At 41.4% G+C, this 19,176-nt stretch overlaps 1 protein-coding gene across 1 annotated transcript in view; it reads left to right on the top strand.

Annotated features, from left to right (window-relative positions):
- The window catches only part of DNAH7 (dynein axonemal heavy chain 7), a 533,102-nt gene that overhangs the window by 133,888 nt on the left and 380,038 nt on the right, over positions 1 to 19,176 (top strand). Inside the window, exons 19-24 of the mRNA XM_075829965.1 lie at positions 972 to 1,165; positions 2,571 to 2,769; positions 4,797 to 4,937; positions 8,344 to 8,556; positions 14,110 to 14,219; positions 18,777 to 18,945. Of these exons, the coding sequence (XP_075686080.1) occupies positions 972 to 1,165; positions 2,571 to 2,769; positions 4,797 to 4,937; positions 8,344 to 8,556; positions 14,110 to 14,219; positions 18,777 to 18,945 (1,026 nt within the window). The remainder of the gene's footprint in view (positions 1 to 971; positions 1,166 to 2,570; positions 2,770 to 4,796; positions 4,938 to 8,343; positions 8,557 to 14,109; positions 14,220 to 18,776; positions 18,946 to 19,176) is intronic.

Genomic DNA, 19,176 nt, shown 5'->3' on the forward strand with positions numbered 1-19,176 from the left:
ATCTACTTACAAATAGGGAGGTTCTTAGTGCACATTTTGATCAAAAAGTGTTAGCCCACCTGCCACGACAAGGCGACCTCTGTAAGGTGGGAACCTACGCTGCACATACACCCAGAACTGGGACTAAGCCTACATATGGCTGTAAATACAGGCACAATATTCTGCCGCAAAATTAGCCAAATCAAAAGTGGTGTAAGGAAGAGAAAAGTGTTTAATATGTCATGCAAGATGCACGAACATTATATAGCATGCACAATTGTGATGAACTTGTCACATTTTGTGCCTGCCTGGTCAAAGTTTACGCATTAGTAAATGTGGGCAAGTGTTTGTTCATGCATCAGATTCTCTGCGTGGATCTGTTCAGTTATCAGGCCAACCAAATCAGAGGATAAGATCTCTTGCATAGATTATGACACTCTGGACCTTATTTTTGAAAACTAGTGCAACAAGAAACTATAAACAGAAAATAAATTTTATTTTGTAACCTAATGAAGAGTGAAGTATTGTAATTCATTACTAGTATATAAAACATGGCAAACTACATTCAAAATGTGCATTCCCATATATTGTTCTTAACATTCTTCATATGTCCTAAACTATTAGTCATCTAAGTTATTTTAAGTTAAAGGGGTTAGCCCTTTAGAGACATTTATGGCATATCCACAAGATATGTCAGATAGATGAGGGTCCCACCTCTGGGACTCGCACCTATCTCTAGTATGGGGCACCCTAAACTCCATTCTACCTTTCTCGGTTCTTGCTGCCTCCCGGGCCACTTCATAATTTCTGAACATGTAATCAGGAAGTGGCCCGGGAGGTAGCAGGAACCATGAAAGGTCGAACGGGGTTTACGGTGGGACCCGCATCAATCTGACGTTTATCGCATATCCATAAATGTCCCTGATGGGCAAACCCCTTTAAGGTAAACCACAAATAAACATAAATTGGTGTGTATATTTCTGTTTCACCAGGACAAGCATGTTCTTTCTGTGGTTATGATTGAAAAAATGCTTGAAAAATTCAAAAAGTCAAATGAATTTTTAGAGCTTATTTTAAAGGGACTTAATGACTACCTGGAAAAGAAACGACTATTTTTTCCTCGATTTTTCTTTTTGTCTAATGATGAGCTCCTTGAAATTTTATCCGAAACAAAGGATCCAACTAGGTATGTTATAATAAATCCATGCTGATAAAATGATCAACACAAGTTTCTATGGTATTTTTCTATTATTTCGAATGTGGCAACAAGTAGACGGTCAGCAGTAAAAAGTATAAAAAGACACATCACAGGCAGTATTTTGAAATGAAATTTTAAGGCCACACTATGTAGACATTGTCCCTTACCCATACTTGCTAAAATCTACCAAATCACCATACTAATGTTGACCAATATTTAACTCTCCTTTGCAGGGGCTTACATAGAAATGACAGGGCCCCATAGAAAAAGTCAGAAAGACTCCCAGAAAGAAAAAAGTTGAAGTTGTTCTTGCACACAGACACAATGCCCAAATATTACCGTAGTGGGTGATAACCCCTGCAGCTCCACCGAAAACAATCCAAAGCAGATAAATTATTCCAGTCTGAAGCATACCCATATTAGAAAACCCCCCACAACCACCATAAAACGTGCCTGTAATCCTCTCCTCAAACTGTGCATACAACCCATACTTCCCAATAATACACAAAGCCTAAATAACCCTTCCCACATAGCACATAGGATTCTCCCACCCCTCCCCCACCAACATCACAAAGAATCCTACAGTACATATTATTTAAAGCATTATCCCCCTTATTCTGTACTACACTACTACACATGTAGCTGCATGCATCAGCACGATTGCAGGGGACTGTTCCGGCTTTTCCATATTGCAGGTGGGGACAGAGTCCTGATTTCTCCTCCTCCTACTAGTGTTATGCTCTTTTAGTGTCAGGGGGGACCTTGAGATGTCCAGTGGATGTTATCAGGAAGCCTCCCCTATTCACACATGCCTATGCAGCCAGAGAGCCCTCTTTCTCCTGCATGGAACTCTGGCATCACTGTTACAACTTCCTATTTGCTGATTGGTGGAGAACCTGTCAGTCACTTGAGCTGACAGCTTTCTACAAATCAGTTCTTTAAGCTGCTGGCTGTAGTAGCATGGCATACAATGTCAGAGCAGCCTCCGTGAAGCTGCATGAGACATCTCACCCTTATTTCTCCCTCCACAGTTAGGTGCCTGGCCTCCTTTGCCCACGGGCCCCATAGCAATTGCCTAAGCTGCCTTCATGGTAGGCGCGCCACTGCTCATTTGGCATTATAATATAGGAATAATTCAAGCAGTAACCTATACCGATCTGACAACACAATCCTTTAAAGAGAACCTGTCACTAGATTTTAGGACACTGAACCACCAGCAGGTCGTTATACTGCTGGAGAATAGCGTCCTAAACATGCCACTCTCAAAACGGTCCGTTTTTAGCATTTTTTCCGAAAGAAGTAGTTGTTTTATCGATAGTGTTTGTAACCTATTTATAGGACTGTTATTTTTTTCATGTATTCTACATATTAATGTGCATTTACATTGTTCCAGAGTACAACCCCACCTAAAGAAATGCTTTGAAGGAATAGCTAAAGTAGAATTTACAGATGTTTTAGACATCACACATATGAACAGCAGTGAAGGAGAGGTGGTGCAACTGGTTAATACAATTTCCACATCGAAAGCCAGAGGCCAAGTTGAAAAGTGGCTTGTAGAGCTTGAGTCTGCGATGATTCAGTCTGTTCATAAGGTTTGTTTTCTTCAGCCCTGACTTGCTCATGATCATGTATGTTCAGCCCTTTTTAGTGTTCTGGAGGGCAGCATAGCATATTACCACCTGTCATATATGAAGCACATTCTAGGGACATCATTTCACCTAGTGTTTGAAGCACAACATTCCTCTTTAGTTTTTTTTAGCACATTATTCCCCTCCCTAATATTGTAGCTAATCATTTCCCCTAATATAACAACACACTATCCTCTTAATTTTGAAGCACAATATCCCCTTTAGTTTTGCAGGACACCATTCCCCTATAATCATTCCCTGAGCAGGAGTGTTAGGCCTCATTCACACGACAGGTTTTCCTGGCCGGGTGCCGGCCGTTCATAAATCGGCTGGCACCCGGCTGCATTAGGAATAATAGACCCCTAATGGGGCTATTCACACGACCAATTTTTTGACGGCCGGGAAAACCGGCCGTCAAAAAATAGGACATGCTCTATTTTCGCCTGGGTACCCGGCCGCCCGGCTCGCATAGAAGTCTATGGGGCCGGGTAATACCCGGCCATCACCGGAATGTGCCCCGAGTGATGGCCGGGTTTTCCGTGGCTTGCGCTCTGTCTCCTCCTCCTCACAGCGCAGAGTGCATGTGAGGAGGAGGAGTTTATGCCATTCGGACGAATGGCTACGCTGTACACTGTGTGGCAGGGCCGGGGTGTATAGCAGGTGGAAGGGAGCGCTGCGCTGGCTCCCTTCCCCTGCTTGTTTTAAAAGAGCCCTGGCCCAGCGACACCTTCAATGGCGCCGCTAGCAGCTGCTGCTGCGGCTGCTACTACTGTAGCGACGCCACTATAGCAGAGCAGGGAGGTATCTCCCCGCTCTGTTATGTGCTAGCCGCACTTTAGCTCCTTGAAGGAGCGGAATCCCCGTGTTTTTGGGGATTCCGCTCCTGGACAGAGCGCTTGATGTCTCTGTCCATATCTGGGCAGTGACATCAGGGGAAACTCCTGAAGCCGAATCCCCGAACACAGGGGGTTCCCCTTCAGGAGTTGCTGCTGATGTCACTGTCAAGATCTGCCCGGCCCGGAACGAATGCATAACTTTATGCAAACCGGCCGGGCAAAATGGCCGATTTTACCGGCCGGCACTCGGGCTCGGGCGGGACCCGGTCGTGTGAATCCCGCCTTACAGTTGATATTACATATTATAGCCCAGAGCTGCATTCACAATTCTGCAGGTATGAGAACTGAAATTTCCCAGCATCCTCTGTTTGTTCAGGCAGCACAGAACTTTTTCTGGTTATTTGCATTCTAGGAAGTATATTCTTTATATCAGGCACTTTACAGTAAACTGATGTAGAAGAAAATAACCATTCCGCTGCATTCCAGCTTAACTAAGCTGTTAGGGTATGCTCACATGGTGGATTAGGGAGGCGGTAAAATCCAACACGGATACACCGTAAAATCTGCGTCACAAATCTGTGCATTATGTGTAGATTTTTTTTAAGCTGATTTCGCTGCGAATCCCCATGCAGATTAGCCACATTCAATGGGGCTAATCCGTGTGTGAAAATCCGGCACATTTTCTGTGTGAAAATCCGGCACATTTTCCGTGCGGAATTCACATAAGTAAGAGACATCTAAATTATTGACGTGGATTTCAAATTGGCGACAGAAATTTTGTTGGTGTATAAACAGCAACGTGGGATTCTCATTGACAACAATCGGAGGCAAGTTGTGGGCAGATTTCACGTGGATTTCAGCATCCAGAGGGGTGTTTGTTGGAAAGGTTGTTTTCTCTTTCCAATGACAACCAGCAGTATGGTAAATGGTAAATGCACCTCTAGATTATAATTCATAACTTAGGATCATCAGACGATAAGTAATTAAACATCCTGTAAATTACAACGTGAGCCAGAGGTATATACTCCATCTATGCTATGGATAAGCCATACATGTCTGTGTTTGGAATACTCCTTTAAGTTTTACTGCAGCAAATATTAATATTGTTTGTATGTGGTGACATTTACATTTTTATGAATTGTATCCTTTTTTAAGGTGATCGGTGAAGCTATCGAAGCCTATCCTAAAACAAAACGTATTGACTGGGTAATAGAATGGCCAGGACAAACTGTATTGTGTGTATCACAATGCTTCTGGACAAATGATGTTCAACTGTCTATAAGGAAAGGTCAGAAGGTGTGTATGACAGAAATTTCCTGAATGTTGATCTTTCTTAGGTTCAGTGAGTATATGTTCCTTCTTTGTTATCTTATATTAAAGCATACCTCCAGCGATCCGTTTAAAAACCTCTTGAGATATGCACCTTAGTGTGAATTTAAATTAGTTAAAAAAAAGCTGCTGTGTGCTGTTTATTTGCTTTATTTACCATCGGCTGCATACTCCATTTATTTCATTATAGGGCAGAGCAAGAGACTTGCATCACTATATTCCTGCTGATAAGTAAATAGATTGATGGTTTGAATTTTAAATTAACTTTGTTGCTATGTAATGTCTGATATTGTTTGTTATTGTTTGTTTTATGTTCCCTCTAAATTGTAAAGTGCTGCGTAATATGTTGGCGCTATATAAATAAAGATTATTATTGATAAATTAACTTAAATATCTTACCCAAACAGGGAATGACAAGTTGTTTTGTGTGTCTGTCAGTGCCGCCATCAGAAATTTCTGGGCCCTATACAGTCAAAGCAGGGGGCTCCCCAAATTTCCGGAGTGGGGGTGTCAACGAGAATTGGCGGGAGGAGGACTGGTATGAGATGCAAACTGGCAGTGTCACAAGTTGAAGGGCAGGGGCTCTGTCAAGGAGCAAGGGGGGAGACTAGGTGACAGGGACTCTGAGGGTGGGGGGAGATGGCTAAGAGATCAGAAAGTAACGGGCAGCAGTGGGGCCGGGGGGGGGGGGGGATATTCATCTTGACAGGGGCTCTGGCTCTGTGGAGGGGCAGGGGGAAGGCACGTGGGTGAGGAGGGGCAACATAAATAAAAGCATTGCACTAACACAGCAGAGTCTCTCACTAGGTTGAAGTGCGGGATGCTGCTTCTGTCTCCTGCAGACTCTACATAATTCCATCGCCGCAGCACGCCTTGATGGAATCTTCTTCACCTCTTCCTCACACATCGCACACATGTCACCTGCGTAGACACCAGACACAAAAGGAATTCATACCTCTGACTAGACCCTTAAATTAATTCAGACACCCAGACGGATTCCTAAACTAATTCAGACCCCTAAATTAATTTACACCCACAATCAGACCCCTACATTAATTCAGACCCCAGACCAGCCCTGCAAATTAATTCAGATTCCCAACCTGACAACAAAATTCAGACCCCTAATTTAATTTACACCTCCAATCAGACCCCTAAATTAATTTACACCCCAGACCAGAACCTCCAAAAAATTCAGACCCATATGTAATTACTGTTCCTGGGTTCTTTTTCCTCCACTTCAGTCTCTGGGCACCTCCTCTTCTCTTCGGGCACCTCTTCTTGCTGGGTGGCTCATCTTCCCAGGCACCAGGTTCATGCTTCACAAGCCCAGGCAAGAATAGAAACCAGGGCCCACCGGCATGCAAGCCAGCCAGGATGCCCATCTGCCATACGTCATACCTGCCCGCCATACGGCACACCTGACTGCCAGCACCTTCCACTGCCGCTGCTCATAGTTAATTTGACAGGGCTTTAACAGATGCATGTAAAAATGACGATCTAATGATCGCTGGTTCAAGTCCCCAAGGGGGACTAATAAAGTGTGTGAAGAAAAGTGAAAAAAAACCTTTTCCCATTTTCCCCCTAAAGTAATGTAAAAAAGTTAACAAAATTGGTATCGCTGCATTCGTAAAAGTGTGAACTATTACAATATAGCGTTATTTAATGCTCACGGTGAACGCCGTAAAAAATAAAAATGGAAAAAAGCCAAAATCACTGTTTTTTGGTCAACTTAGAACTTTTTGATCACTTTTTATTACATTTTTTTAGAGCTATGTACCAAAAAATGGGACCGATAAAAACTATAGCTCGTCCTGCAAAAATAAGCCCTCACACCACTCAATCAGTGAAAAAATAAAAAAGTTATGGCTCTCCGAATGTGGCGAAACAAAAGTTTATTATCAATAAAAGTAGTAAAATATAAAAAAACCTTTATAAATAAGATTTCACCGTAATCGTATTGAGCTACAGAATAAAGATAAGTTGTCGTTTTTACTGCACTGTGAAAGTCGTAAAAACGAAACCCAAAAAACAATTGAGGAATCTCAGTTTTTTCCCAACTTCAGCCCGCAAATAATTTTTTTTCAGCTTCCCAGTACATTATATGGAACTTGAAATAGTATCAAAAGAAACTACATCTCCTCCCGCAAAAAATAAGCCCTCACACCACTCTATTGAAGGAAGAATAAAACAGTTATGGCTCTTGGAATTCGGGGAGTGAAAAACAAAAATGAAAAGTCAAAAAATGGTTTAGTTCTGAAGGGGTTAAAAAACAGAAATATTATCGTTGTCGGCAGCACATCTCCCTGTCTAAACAGGGAGACACGCTGTAGACATGATAATAATGTATGGGGACGAGCGAACAGAGTAACAACCACTCGTCCCCATACATAGCTCCGTGTGACCGGAGCAAACGAGCGCCGATCAACGAGCTGTCTCGTTGATTGGCACTCATTGCATCGGCCAAAATTGGCCGGTGTAATAGGGCCTTAACTTTACTTTCATCAAACTTTAGATATGTCATAGAGACATATCAAAAGTTTGGATCGGTGTGTGTCCGGTTGCTTGGACTCCCACTGTCCCTGAAACTAAGGTTCGGAAGTGCTCAGCTGTCAGGCTGAAGACGGCGTAGATTTCACTCTGTGGCACACAGATAGCTGTAGATGCATGTAATACTCATGCGGGCTTCACAGGGGTTATCTGGGACTTTCTAAAACCGACAGCAGGGCAGTGGATAACATAACATAATAAAACAGCAGATATTCCCCTAAAGTGTCCCCCTGCTCCAGCACTGGGGTCAAATTCTCTGCTACTCTAGTTCCGGAAGCTCCTGTATCAGTCACGTGCTGTTCATCGGTCACATGCCACTGAAGCCAATCGCTGATCTCAGCAGTGATGCTGCCATGAATGTCAGGAGCTTCCAGGGGGTATCTGCTAGTTTTTATTTTATACCATCCTGTGCTGCCGATTTTGAATAGTTACGGATAACCACTTTAAGCTAAGACTGGCGTATGAAACGCCAGTCTTAGTAAATGTGCCCCTTTGTGTGTGTATACAAAGACTAACTTTGTTCCCTGGACCTTCTTAATTCAGTTGACATTGTTCTGCATGTACTGTAGATTTGCAACCATGATATTGATTACTATCACTTAATTTGTCCTCTAAATATACTAAAGATTAATTTATGGAAAATCAGGAAAATCTAAAATAGAACACATTTTAGATATTACAATAAAGATTATTGATTATAGAGAAACACATAAAAAATAAAAATAGATTCCAATAGCTTTTCATCATATTTGCATTGTAATGATGTTCAGTGAACAATTATAGAAGAAACTGTAATATACATATGAATATGCCAAAATATTTTCAGGCACTTGAAGATTATCTGGAACAAAACAATAAACAAATAGATGATATCGTGGCCCTGGTGCGCGGAACATTATCGAAGCAGAACCGGGTGACTCTTGGGGCACTTGTGGTCCTCGATGTCCATGCAAGGGATGTTCTTGCAGCTCTCGTTAAAAAACAAGTTCGCAATGAAAATGATTTTGAATGGTTAAGCCAACTGCGATACTACTGGGAGGTAAGTGATGGAGATTTTCGTCTGCATTCTTTTAATATATTCAGTTAAATAATAATCTCTTGATGCTTGTGTAATGATCCTTTTACAATCGTAAAATGCTGAATATAAGTACTGAAAAAAATAAAAGTAGAGCATGATAACTTGCATGGTTATTTCCAGAACTGAATATACAGTTTACTTAGATTACCGAGGAAACTAATTAAAAAAATAATTAAGCTAAATTGCCTTCATATGGCACTTTGTTTCTCTTGTCACTGTTCTTATGTGCAAATATGGTTTGATATTTATTTGTAAAGTAATTTTGCTTGACTGCAAAGCTCATCTGAGATTGCCTCTTAATTTGAAAGCGGTGTTTAAATATAGATGATGAAAGATTATAAAAATGATGTGAAGAAAACACATTTTCTATTATTTACATAGTCCAATAATCAGGCATTAATGCACAATTGTGGAGATACACTTCATATAAAATAATTGCTTCTCTTTTTTCATATCTTCAATCAAGAAAGTGATGATGGTTGTTTTTGTTTACACAGAAACATGTTAAATGAAGGTGGATTTGTGCCCATTTAGAAAAGCCATTTGCACTGTAATTGGTAAACTTATTTATAGGAGCAAATTAACTGTACGTCACAGCCACCACGGGGTAGTATAGAGTGTGCTCACGGATTGAGCCCGCTCTATACTCATCAGGTGTTGGCTGTAACATACAGCTGACACCTCGCTGCAATGCCCGGAGTTGGAGATAATTCCGATCCTGGCTTTTTAACCACTTAGATGCTGCAATCAATAGGCACCGCGGCACCTAAGCCATTAGAAAGAGGGAGCCCATCGTCCCTGATGGTTGTCATGGCCAGTCTGGAGGCCTTATTTCTGCCTAGTGGGGCCCCCAGGTCTGCCATCTTTGTGCTCCTATTAAGCTGGAGCCGGTAAAAAACACAATATACCGCAATACAAGTACTGTAGTATATTGTGTAGGCGATTCAACGATCACGTGTTCAAGTGCCCTTGGGGGACTAATAAAAAAAGTAAAAAACTGGGCTAGTTCACACGGCGGATTTTGCATGCTGCGGAACTATTCCTGCCGATCCCGAAGATCGAGCAGGCCGCTTCTTTTTCAGCTAGCGGAAAAAAGAATCGTCCAACTTTTGCAGCGGTTTCCCTTAAAGGGGTTTTCCAGTCCCTAAAAAAATTATGGCCTATCATCAGGATAAAAATAGCAAAAAGGAAAAGTAAAACAATTCCAGGACATAACCAGCACACACCGAGACGAAAAATTATTTAAATGTATTATAAATTGTATATAGATACCATTTCCCTGGTTAATACCATAACCAAATTAAGGCCCTATTACACCAGCCAATTTTGGCCGCTGGAACATGTGCCGATCAACAAGATAGCCTGTTGATCGGCGCTCGTTTGCTCCTGTCACACGGAGCTATGTATGGGGACGAGCAGTCGTTACTTCGATCACTCGTTCCCATGCATTGTTATCATGTCGGCAGCGCGTTTACACAGGGAGATGTGCTGCCGACAGCGATAATATTTCAGTTTTTTTTAAATGATACGGCCAGCAGATGATCGAGTGTTTGCTCGTTCATCTGCTGATCGCTGCCCTGTTTACAAAGGGCAATAATTAGTTCTATGAACGCTTGTCTGCCTGATAATTGTCCAGTGTGAAAGGGTGCTTATACAAAATCCTGTGCATTGTTAAAAGAAGCCACCTAAGTCACCTGGCCAGGCAATTAGAAAATCACTAATACCACTGATGCACATACTGATAAGAACAATGGGATTGAAGCCTCCAGTATAAATAGAACAGGTGGTTTCTTTTAATAACGCACAGTTTTTTTTAATAACTTGTATATGGTATTAACCAGGAAAATGGTATCTATATAAAATAATATAATAAATTGAAATATTTTTTTAATCTTTTGTATGCTGGTTATGTCCTGGAATTGTTTTCCTTTTTGCCATTTTTATTCCTTATCTCAGACGGCACCGTGTAACATTAGTTACATTTATTGAGAAACTTAATTGGAATAATCTTTTGATTATTCCCTATCCTCAGGATAGGCAATCAATATGTGATCAGTTGGGGTTCGACTCCCGGAACCCCCGCCTATCAGCTGTTTTGAAGGGACCATAGGGCTTTTACGCGGCTTTCCTTTCATTCCTTACCTGCTTGTACCAGGAATCACCAACACACTTGTAGCGGCGGTTCACAGTATCACTGACTTCTCCCGTTCACTTGACTATAATACTATATATAGGCTTAGGCTATAATATAGGCTATAATACTGTGAACCGTCGCTACTAGTGTGTTGACGATTCACAGTGAGCAAGTAGAAATTAAGGGAAAGCAGCGCTCGCATGAGTGCTGCGGCCCCTTCAAAACAGCTGATTGGTGGGGGTGTCGGGAGTCTGACTCGACCGATCACATATTGATGGTCCATCATGATAAAAGGGGACTTATTATATAAATTTATTTTACAAATTTAATAGAGTTCAATGGAATTGGTAGAAATGTATATGCAGAAAGCTCCCTGCCCGGAATCTTTACATTTTTATCTAGGTAATCTATGCATATTGAACACAAGATTCTGAGCTCTGGGAGTCTGAGCAGTAAGAGAATAATTGCTGCAAACGAAAGCATCCAATTCTGACACAAAAATCTAAATATAGAGCTACTTTGGAAAAAGCTGGTAATTGATTATGTCAGCCCTGTACTAACCACCATTATATTGACTTTATTGTAGCTTGGATAAAAGTACAGTGTGATTATAATAAAAGTATTTGTCACTGGCTGTAACTTACTAACAAATACTCATTATGCCTGAATAGAGCTAGTAAAGCAATAAAAGTAAGGTTTTCATTTGTTTTGATGCAGCTGAAGGAAAAGTTTTTTAGTAAGTTCATTTATACATTATTAATTAGACCTACCGTATAATAACCAGGAATATATGCTGATATAACAACGATTCTATACATTCTAGTCACATTTATATTGGGATTTATAAGCCTCTATAAATAAAAGAAATAGAAGCTGTCTTTTCACTATTTGTATAAGAAATTATAATTAGGAGTCCACACATAGCTGCTATGTTCCATGTCATTTTTACAATTATTCGACAAAAATCGCCGCAAAACGCCAACACAAAGCTGTGACGTGTTGCCTCACCGTTATTTATTTAGTTCAGCCAACTTACATATTCTACTCTATTTTATTTATATGAGCCCCACAATAAATGCTCATGCACACAGCAGAGCCCAGTGCACGGATCATGCACAGTACGGCAGTATGGAGCCATACGCCCCTCGAAGCAATGCATGTGACGAATTCATATGAAGTTGGACACATACAAAGGTACATAGAGGCCTCTTGTACGTTTATGGCAGTCGTATCATGGCTCCGTATAAAATGACACGCAGGATCCACCTGTTATCGATCACATCTAGGACCCACTGACCCACTGTCACTGAACCCGTTAGTGCCGCTGACCTGACTGATACAGCTTTCAGAGCACAATACACCTGCTCTGTATACAGGATACTAAGCAGCTGTATCTCAAAAAGTAAACATTTTTTTTTTAACAAAAAGTAATTAGAAAGTTGCACTAAACACACTGATAGATATTTTTATTAAATAAAAAAAAAAGTTTTCAGTGGCGCATATACAGTGGAGGAAATAAGTATTTGATCCCCTGCTGATTTTGTAAGTTTGCCCACTGTCAAAGTCATGAACAGTCTAGAATTTTTAGGCTAGGTTAATTTTACCAGTGAGAGATAGATTATATATAAAAAAAAAAGAAAATCACATTGTCAAAATTATATATATTTATTTGCATTGTGCACAGAGAAATAAGTATTTGATCCCCTACCAACCATTAAGAGTTCAGCCTCCTCCAGACCAGTTACACGCTGCAAATCAACTTGGTGCCTGCATTAAAGACAGCTGTCTTACATGGTCACCTGTATAAAAGACTCCTGTCCACAGACTCAATTAATCAGTCTGACTCTAACCTCTACAACATGGGCAAGACCAAAGAGCTTTCTAAGGATGTCAGGGACAAGATCATAGACCTGCACAAGGCTGGAATGGGCTACAAAACCATAAGTAAGACGCTGGGTGAGAAGGAGACAACTGTTGGTGCAATAGTAAGAAAATGGAAGACATACAAAATGACTGTCAATCGACATCGATCTGGGGCTCCATGCAAAATCTCACCTCGTGGGGTACCCTTGATCCTGAGGAAGGTGAGAGCTCAGCCGAAAACTACACGGGGGGAACTTGTTAATGATCTCAAGGCAGCTGGGACCACAGTCACCAAGAAAACCATTGGTAACACATTACGCTGTAATGGATTAAAATCCTGCAGTGCCCGCAAGGTCCCCCTGCTCAAGAAGGCACATGTACAGGCCCGTCTGAAGTTTGCAAATGAACATCTGGATGATTCTGAGAGTGATTGGGAGAAGGTGCTGTGGTCAGATGAGACTAAAATTGAGCTCTTTGGCATTAACTCAACTCGCCGTTTTTGGAGGAAGAGAAATGCTGCCTATGACCCAAAGAACACCGTCCACACTGTCAAGCATGAAGGTGGAAACATTATGTTTTGGGGGTGTTTCTCTGCTAAGGGCACAGGACTACTTCACCGCATCAATGGGAGAATGGATGGAGCCATGTACCGTCAAATCCTGAGTGACAACCTCCTTCCCTCCACCAGGACATTAAAAATGGCTCGTGGCTGGGTCTTCCAGCACGACAATTACCCGAAACATACAGCCAAGGCAACAAAGGAGTGGCTCAAAAAGAAGCACATTAAGGTCATGGAGTGGCCTAGCCAGTCTCCAGACCTTAATCCCATCGAAAACTTATGGAGGGAGCTGAACATCCGAGTTGCCAAGCGACAGCCTCGAAATTTTAATGATTTACAGATGATCTGCAAAGAGGAGTGGGCCAAAATTCCATCTAACATGTGTGCAAACCTCATCATCAACTACTAAAAATGTCTGACTGCTGTGCGTGCCAACAAGGGTTTTGCCACCAAGTATTAAGTCTTGTTTGCCAAAGGGATCAAATACTTATTTCTCTGTGCACAATACAAATAAATATATATAATTTTGACAATGTGATTTTCTTTTTTTTTTTTTTTTTTATATAATCTATCTCCCACTGGTAAAATTAACCTATCCTAAAAATTCTAGACTGTTCATGTCTTTGACAGTGGGAAAACTTACAAAATCAGCGAGGGATCAAATACTTATTTCCTTCACTGTAGCCTTTAATATTTGAAGGTCAGAAGTTTCAAGATCTAAGTTTTTTCACAAGACATCTGCCATCATAGGGAAACATTTACGTTGCAATCGAATTGTGATAATGCCACAATTTTACCGTACCTCATGCAACCAGATGTTGCTCTAGCCTAAAGTACCAATATATTATACAATATTTATTAGCAATAAATACAATATTGGATGAAATGATATGTAAATCTTACCGAAGACTTTCAATAACAATAAAATGTTTACTTATTTCAATCTTTTCTTATGCAGGAAGGACATTTGCAAACAAAAATGATCAATGCTGGATTGCAATATGGATATGAGTATCTTGGCAATACACCTAGATTGGTTATAACTCCATTAACAGATAGATGCTACAGGTATTGTAAACATCTAAAAAAAAAAATGGAAAAAAGTGTCTTACAAACCTGTCAGGTGATTTATGCTGTCATATCTGAGAGGAGCATATGATAGAGGGAGAGAAGCCGAGCTCTGTAATATATAGGTTTACATAATTTGAAGCAGGATTTCTGAGTAAAAAGCAGAGAGGGCTATCAATCAGGCTGTGTGGCAGGGTTAAAAGGACTCTCAGTATAAATTTGTTGCATCTCCGGCTGGCATAGATTTGCTCTATCATTTCCACTAGTTTCTGGCGTAAATTGTAGTAAATTTGTAGGGTCACAGGTAGGGATGGACGATTTTGCCAAAAACTAAAATCTAGTTTTTTTTTTCAGCAATTTGGGCGATTTTCGACTTGAATCTCGATTTTCTTATTTTTTTCTGTTTATTTAACAGTAATATCAAGAGATAATTTAAGAAATTTTCTCTATATAAATAACTTTTTAACATATGTTGCTAGAATTATTGTACATAACTTCACAACTTTTAACCTCTGCAAATACTTTTTTTTATTTTTTTTATCATAAATACAATTGGAAAAATGTCCCTCTAATTGATTATAAATTCTGTGTTCCCCGGCAGGGAACCCGTTAACAGAATCTATAATCAATTATATACTGCATGCACTAACATCCCCCTCTGCCCGTTACACCCCCCGCTGGTCTCTGACATTGCAGGTGAGAGCAGTCTAAATGGCAGCAGGGCCAGGCAGTTAGCGCTGCGCAGGCACTCTGGGGAGAGATTACATTATGGTGTCTGAAGTGTGAGCAGGACCCTGTGCAGTACCGGCCTCACGATGGGGTTTTAAATAAATTACATTAAGGCCGGATTCACACGACCGTGGGAAACAATCCGTGTGTCCGCCGGATTTCCAAGCCCAACCACGATACATGTGAACGGGACTCCTGGCATCATAGTCATTTAGGCTACAGTCAAGTGAAAAAAAATGGCCATTAAAAACTCATCAACTGTCAGTTTTTCATCTCCATTTTGCATCAGTGTCTCCAAATTCTCATCCATTTCCAGTCCGTCTGTCCGTTTTTCAAAAACACAAAAACAATAAAAAGATTAATTTAAAAAAACACAAAAAAATAAATAAAGATTAATTTAATTTGTCAGGGTTTTTTGTCCCAATCCCTTGAAAACACCACAGTGCCCATGTAGATAGTGCTGCAATCTCCCTGTAGATAGTGCCACAGTGCCCAGATATAGTGACATAGTGCCACAGAGCCCATGTAGATAATGCCACACCCCCTAGCAGATAGCACCCCACCCCCTAGTAGATCGCAACCCCCCTACCTTGTAGATCCCACCCCCTTTCTTGTAGATCACAACCCCCCTCCCTTGTAGATCGCGCCACTGTAGCTGCCACTAAGACCTGAATCCCCGGCCAGAGATTGCCGACGCTTTGGCCGTGGATTCAGCTCCTAGTGGGAGATACAGCTGCGCGATCAACAAAAAGGGGGGTGCGATCTACAAGGGAGGGGGTGCTGCGATCTACAAGGGAGGGGGTGCTGCGATCTACAAGGGAGGGGGGTTGCAATGTACAAGGGAGGGGCGTTGCGATCTACAAGGGAGGGGGGGTGCGATCCATAGTGGGGCGCCGTTTCTATATACTAGTAGTCTCTACTTCTCCATAGAACTGCTGTTCCGTACTGTATCATCTTGTTCAGTACAGAACAGCAGCTCCATGGGAAAGCAGAGACAGGACGGGGCAGACCAGGCAGTGACGAGGGGGCGGGCGAACGTTCCTCCAGCAGCTCGGCGTGACGGCGCCACTACAGAATCGATTAAACGATTCTGTTAAAAAACTGAATCGTGAGAGCTCTAGAGGGCAAATTCGATCCCTCCGTAAAACAGCCTCTGGCTTTGAGGCATTAAAAAAGTTTTTTTTTTACATTGTTAATATACAAAAGAATAGAGAGACTGTTAGAGCTGCAAGGGGAGACCCAGGGCCGATTCTAGCTTTTATACTGTTTGAGGTGAAAATTTAAATGGTGCCCCCAGATCTTAATTGACATCCCCCTGTCTGTTCTACATCACTACCAGCCTCCTCCATCTCTTGTGGATGTGGCGCTGCATAGTACTCCCCTGGCATGCATGGCGCAGCGTTGAAGCCAGGCAGAGTATACCTCGCTGCACAGTGCATGCCCATACAATGGCACATTCGAGAAAGTTGAGACTGGTAGTGATTTAGAACAGCCAGGGGAATGGCAATCAAGCATGGAAAGGTGAGTTTGCAGTCAGGACTGTATGACTCTTCAGGATAGCGGCAGCGCATCACGACACTTTTAGAGTAATTAGCATACAGCATGCACTGTTTTAAAAGTTAATTTTATAGATTTTGCTGCATCTGAAAAAACATACAGGGGAATGTTTGGAAATATTGTCAGGTCATGTATTACCACATGTGGCGGTTCAAGGGTTTAAAACTACCTGACAGGTTACAATTTAATATACAATGAATTGCAACAATTCCATCTGCCCTGTAATTTTGTTATTATAAATATATCCTATATAATTACGGCACCAGAACCAAGCTCTGACATATATAGGGCACCAGAACCAAGCTCAATACATATATACAGCACCACAACCAAGCTGAGTAGATATATACAGCACCCGAAGAAAGTGCAGTACTTAAATACAGCACCAGAACAAAGTTCAGTACATAAATACAGCACCAGAACCAAGCTTAGTATATAAATATGGCACCAGAACCAATCTCAGTACGTAAGTACAGTACCAGAACCAAGTTCAGTACATATATGCAGCGCCAGAAAAAAATCTCAGTACATATATACAGCACCAGAACAAAGCTCAGTACATAAATGCAGCAGCAGAACTAAGCTCAATCCATAAATACAGCACCGGAAAAAAGCTCAGTACCATATATACAGCGCCAGAACCAAGCTCAGTACATATATACAGTGCCAGAACCAAACTCTGTGCATATATACAGTACCAGCACAAATTCAGCTCAGTACAGAGATCATTTGCAAATTCAGTTTAACCCCTGCCCTGTAGGTTTGTATGGCGTAAAACTACATGGCCCAAACAATGGTAAGATATAAGAAAAATCATACCACCCATCATCTCACTGCAGATAATACAGTGATTACAGTATTGATTAGAGGCAGAATAAACATCTACATTGAGTGACTCACAGGTGATGTCTTCTCAGGTTGGAGTCATTCTTTTTCTTTTTTCTTCTCCTTCCAGTCCAGACCTTTATGATGACTTCTCCTCGCTACGGTCCAGTTTGGCGCTCAGATGGTTTCAGCTTTTTACTTTTCAAAAATGTCCACAACTATAAATGAAGATAAAATTCTCGTGGTGCCACACACTACATCCCTAAATATAATAGCACTATACACTGCGCCCCAGAATATAATAGCAGCATACATTGTGTCCCACACACACAGTGCCCCCCTGTAGATAGTGCCCCCATAGAGTTCCCTGTAGCTAGGGCCCCATAGAGTCTCGTGTAGCTAGTGCCCCCCATAGAGCCCCCTGTAGATAGTGCCCCTCATAGAGCCCCCTGTAGACAGTGCCCCACATGCATAGTGCCCCCTATAGAGCCCCCTGTATATACTGCTCCCCATAGAGCCCCCTGTAGCTAGTGCCCCCATAGAGCCCCCTGTAGATAGTGGCCCCCTTAGATTCCCCTGTAGATAGTGGTCCGCAAACAGCCCCCGTGGATACTGCCCCCAGAGTCCCCTGTATAAAGGGCCCCCTTTAGATAGAGTCCCCTGTAGATAATGCAACTCACACTGTTAACTAAAAAAAAAAACACAAAAAACTTTACATACTCACCTGATCTTGTTCCCGCGCCGCCCTCTACAACCCAGGCCTTATCTCTTCTAAGCAGAACTGTGGAGCTAAACAATGCAAAAGGCGCGATGACTTCATCGCACCGCCTGCATCATTGAATGGCTGGGCAAGAAACTAATGTCCCTTGCCCTGACAGCGCTATTAATTGTATTTGCATCCTATTGACACAGGTACAATTACAGTGCAGGAAGGGGTGGCGGCGGTTGGTTTCAGTGGAGCCACCACCCCCTTAGATAGGCCTCATGAACGGTGCTGCCCTGGGGAGATCAACTCTACTATTAATGCCCATGAGTCAATAAACGCATATAAAGGCAATGATTGGGTTTTCATAGTACTTTTGGCTATGTCGTTTTTCTATTCCTTATTTTATAATTCCAGTTTTGTTTGTCTATAATGTAATTCTTTGTGGATATTAAATGGGGTTATTCCACTAAAAATATTATATTTATATTAAAAGAAAAGGGTGTAATTTAGTATATTTGCAATATAAATGAGTTAAAAGTAATGTTTATTTTCAGAGATAAATTACAGGGCGCTATTACTTACACCAATGTAAGCTTTCCTGGCAAATAAACATTATTTTAATGTATTTATAGTGTCAATTGAAAATACTTAATTTGACATACTCTTTCATTTTAAATATAATATTCTTTGTGGGATAACCCCTTTAAAAACTTGTTTAATTATCTTTGTCTTTACAACAGAACTTTATTTGGTGCTCTCAATCTTCACTTGGGAGGTGCTCCTGAAGGCCCTGCTGGCACAGGAAAAACAGAAACTACCAAAGACTTGGCAAAAGCTGTGGCTAAGCAATGTGTTGTTTTCAACTGTTCAGATGGATTGGATTACCTTGCACTTGGAAAGTTTTTTAAGGTATCACATGTCTATTGCAAGGACAAAAATAAAATAATGAATATATGGTACAAATGATACAAAGGTGTTTTCCAGCCAGTAAAAATGTATGGCATATCGTCAGCAATTCACAGGTATTGCAGACTTTTCTCCCATTCACTTTAATGGGACAAGAAGGCTGCAATACCTGTGAATCGCTGCTACATCTGTGTCGACGATTCACATTAAGCAAGTACAAATGAAGGGGAAGCA

The sequence above is a fragment of the Rhinoderma darwinii genome, chromosome 6 (genome assembly GCF_050947455.1).
Source record: "Rhinoderma darwinii isolate aRhiDar2 chromosome 6, aRhiDar2.hap1, whole genome shotgun sequence".
In the NCBI taxonomy this organism is placed as follows: Eukaryota; Metazoa; Chordata; class Amphibia; order Anura; family Rhinodermatidae; genus Rhinoderma; species Rhinoderma darwinii.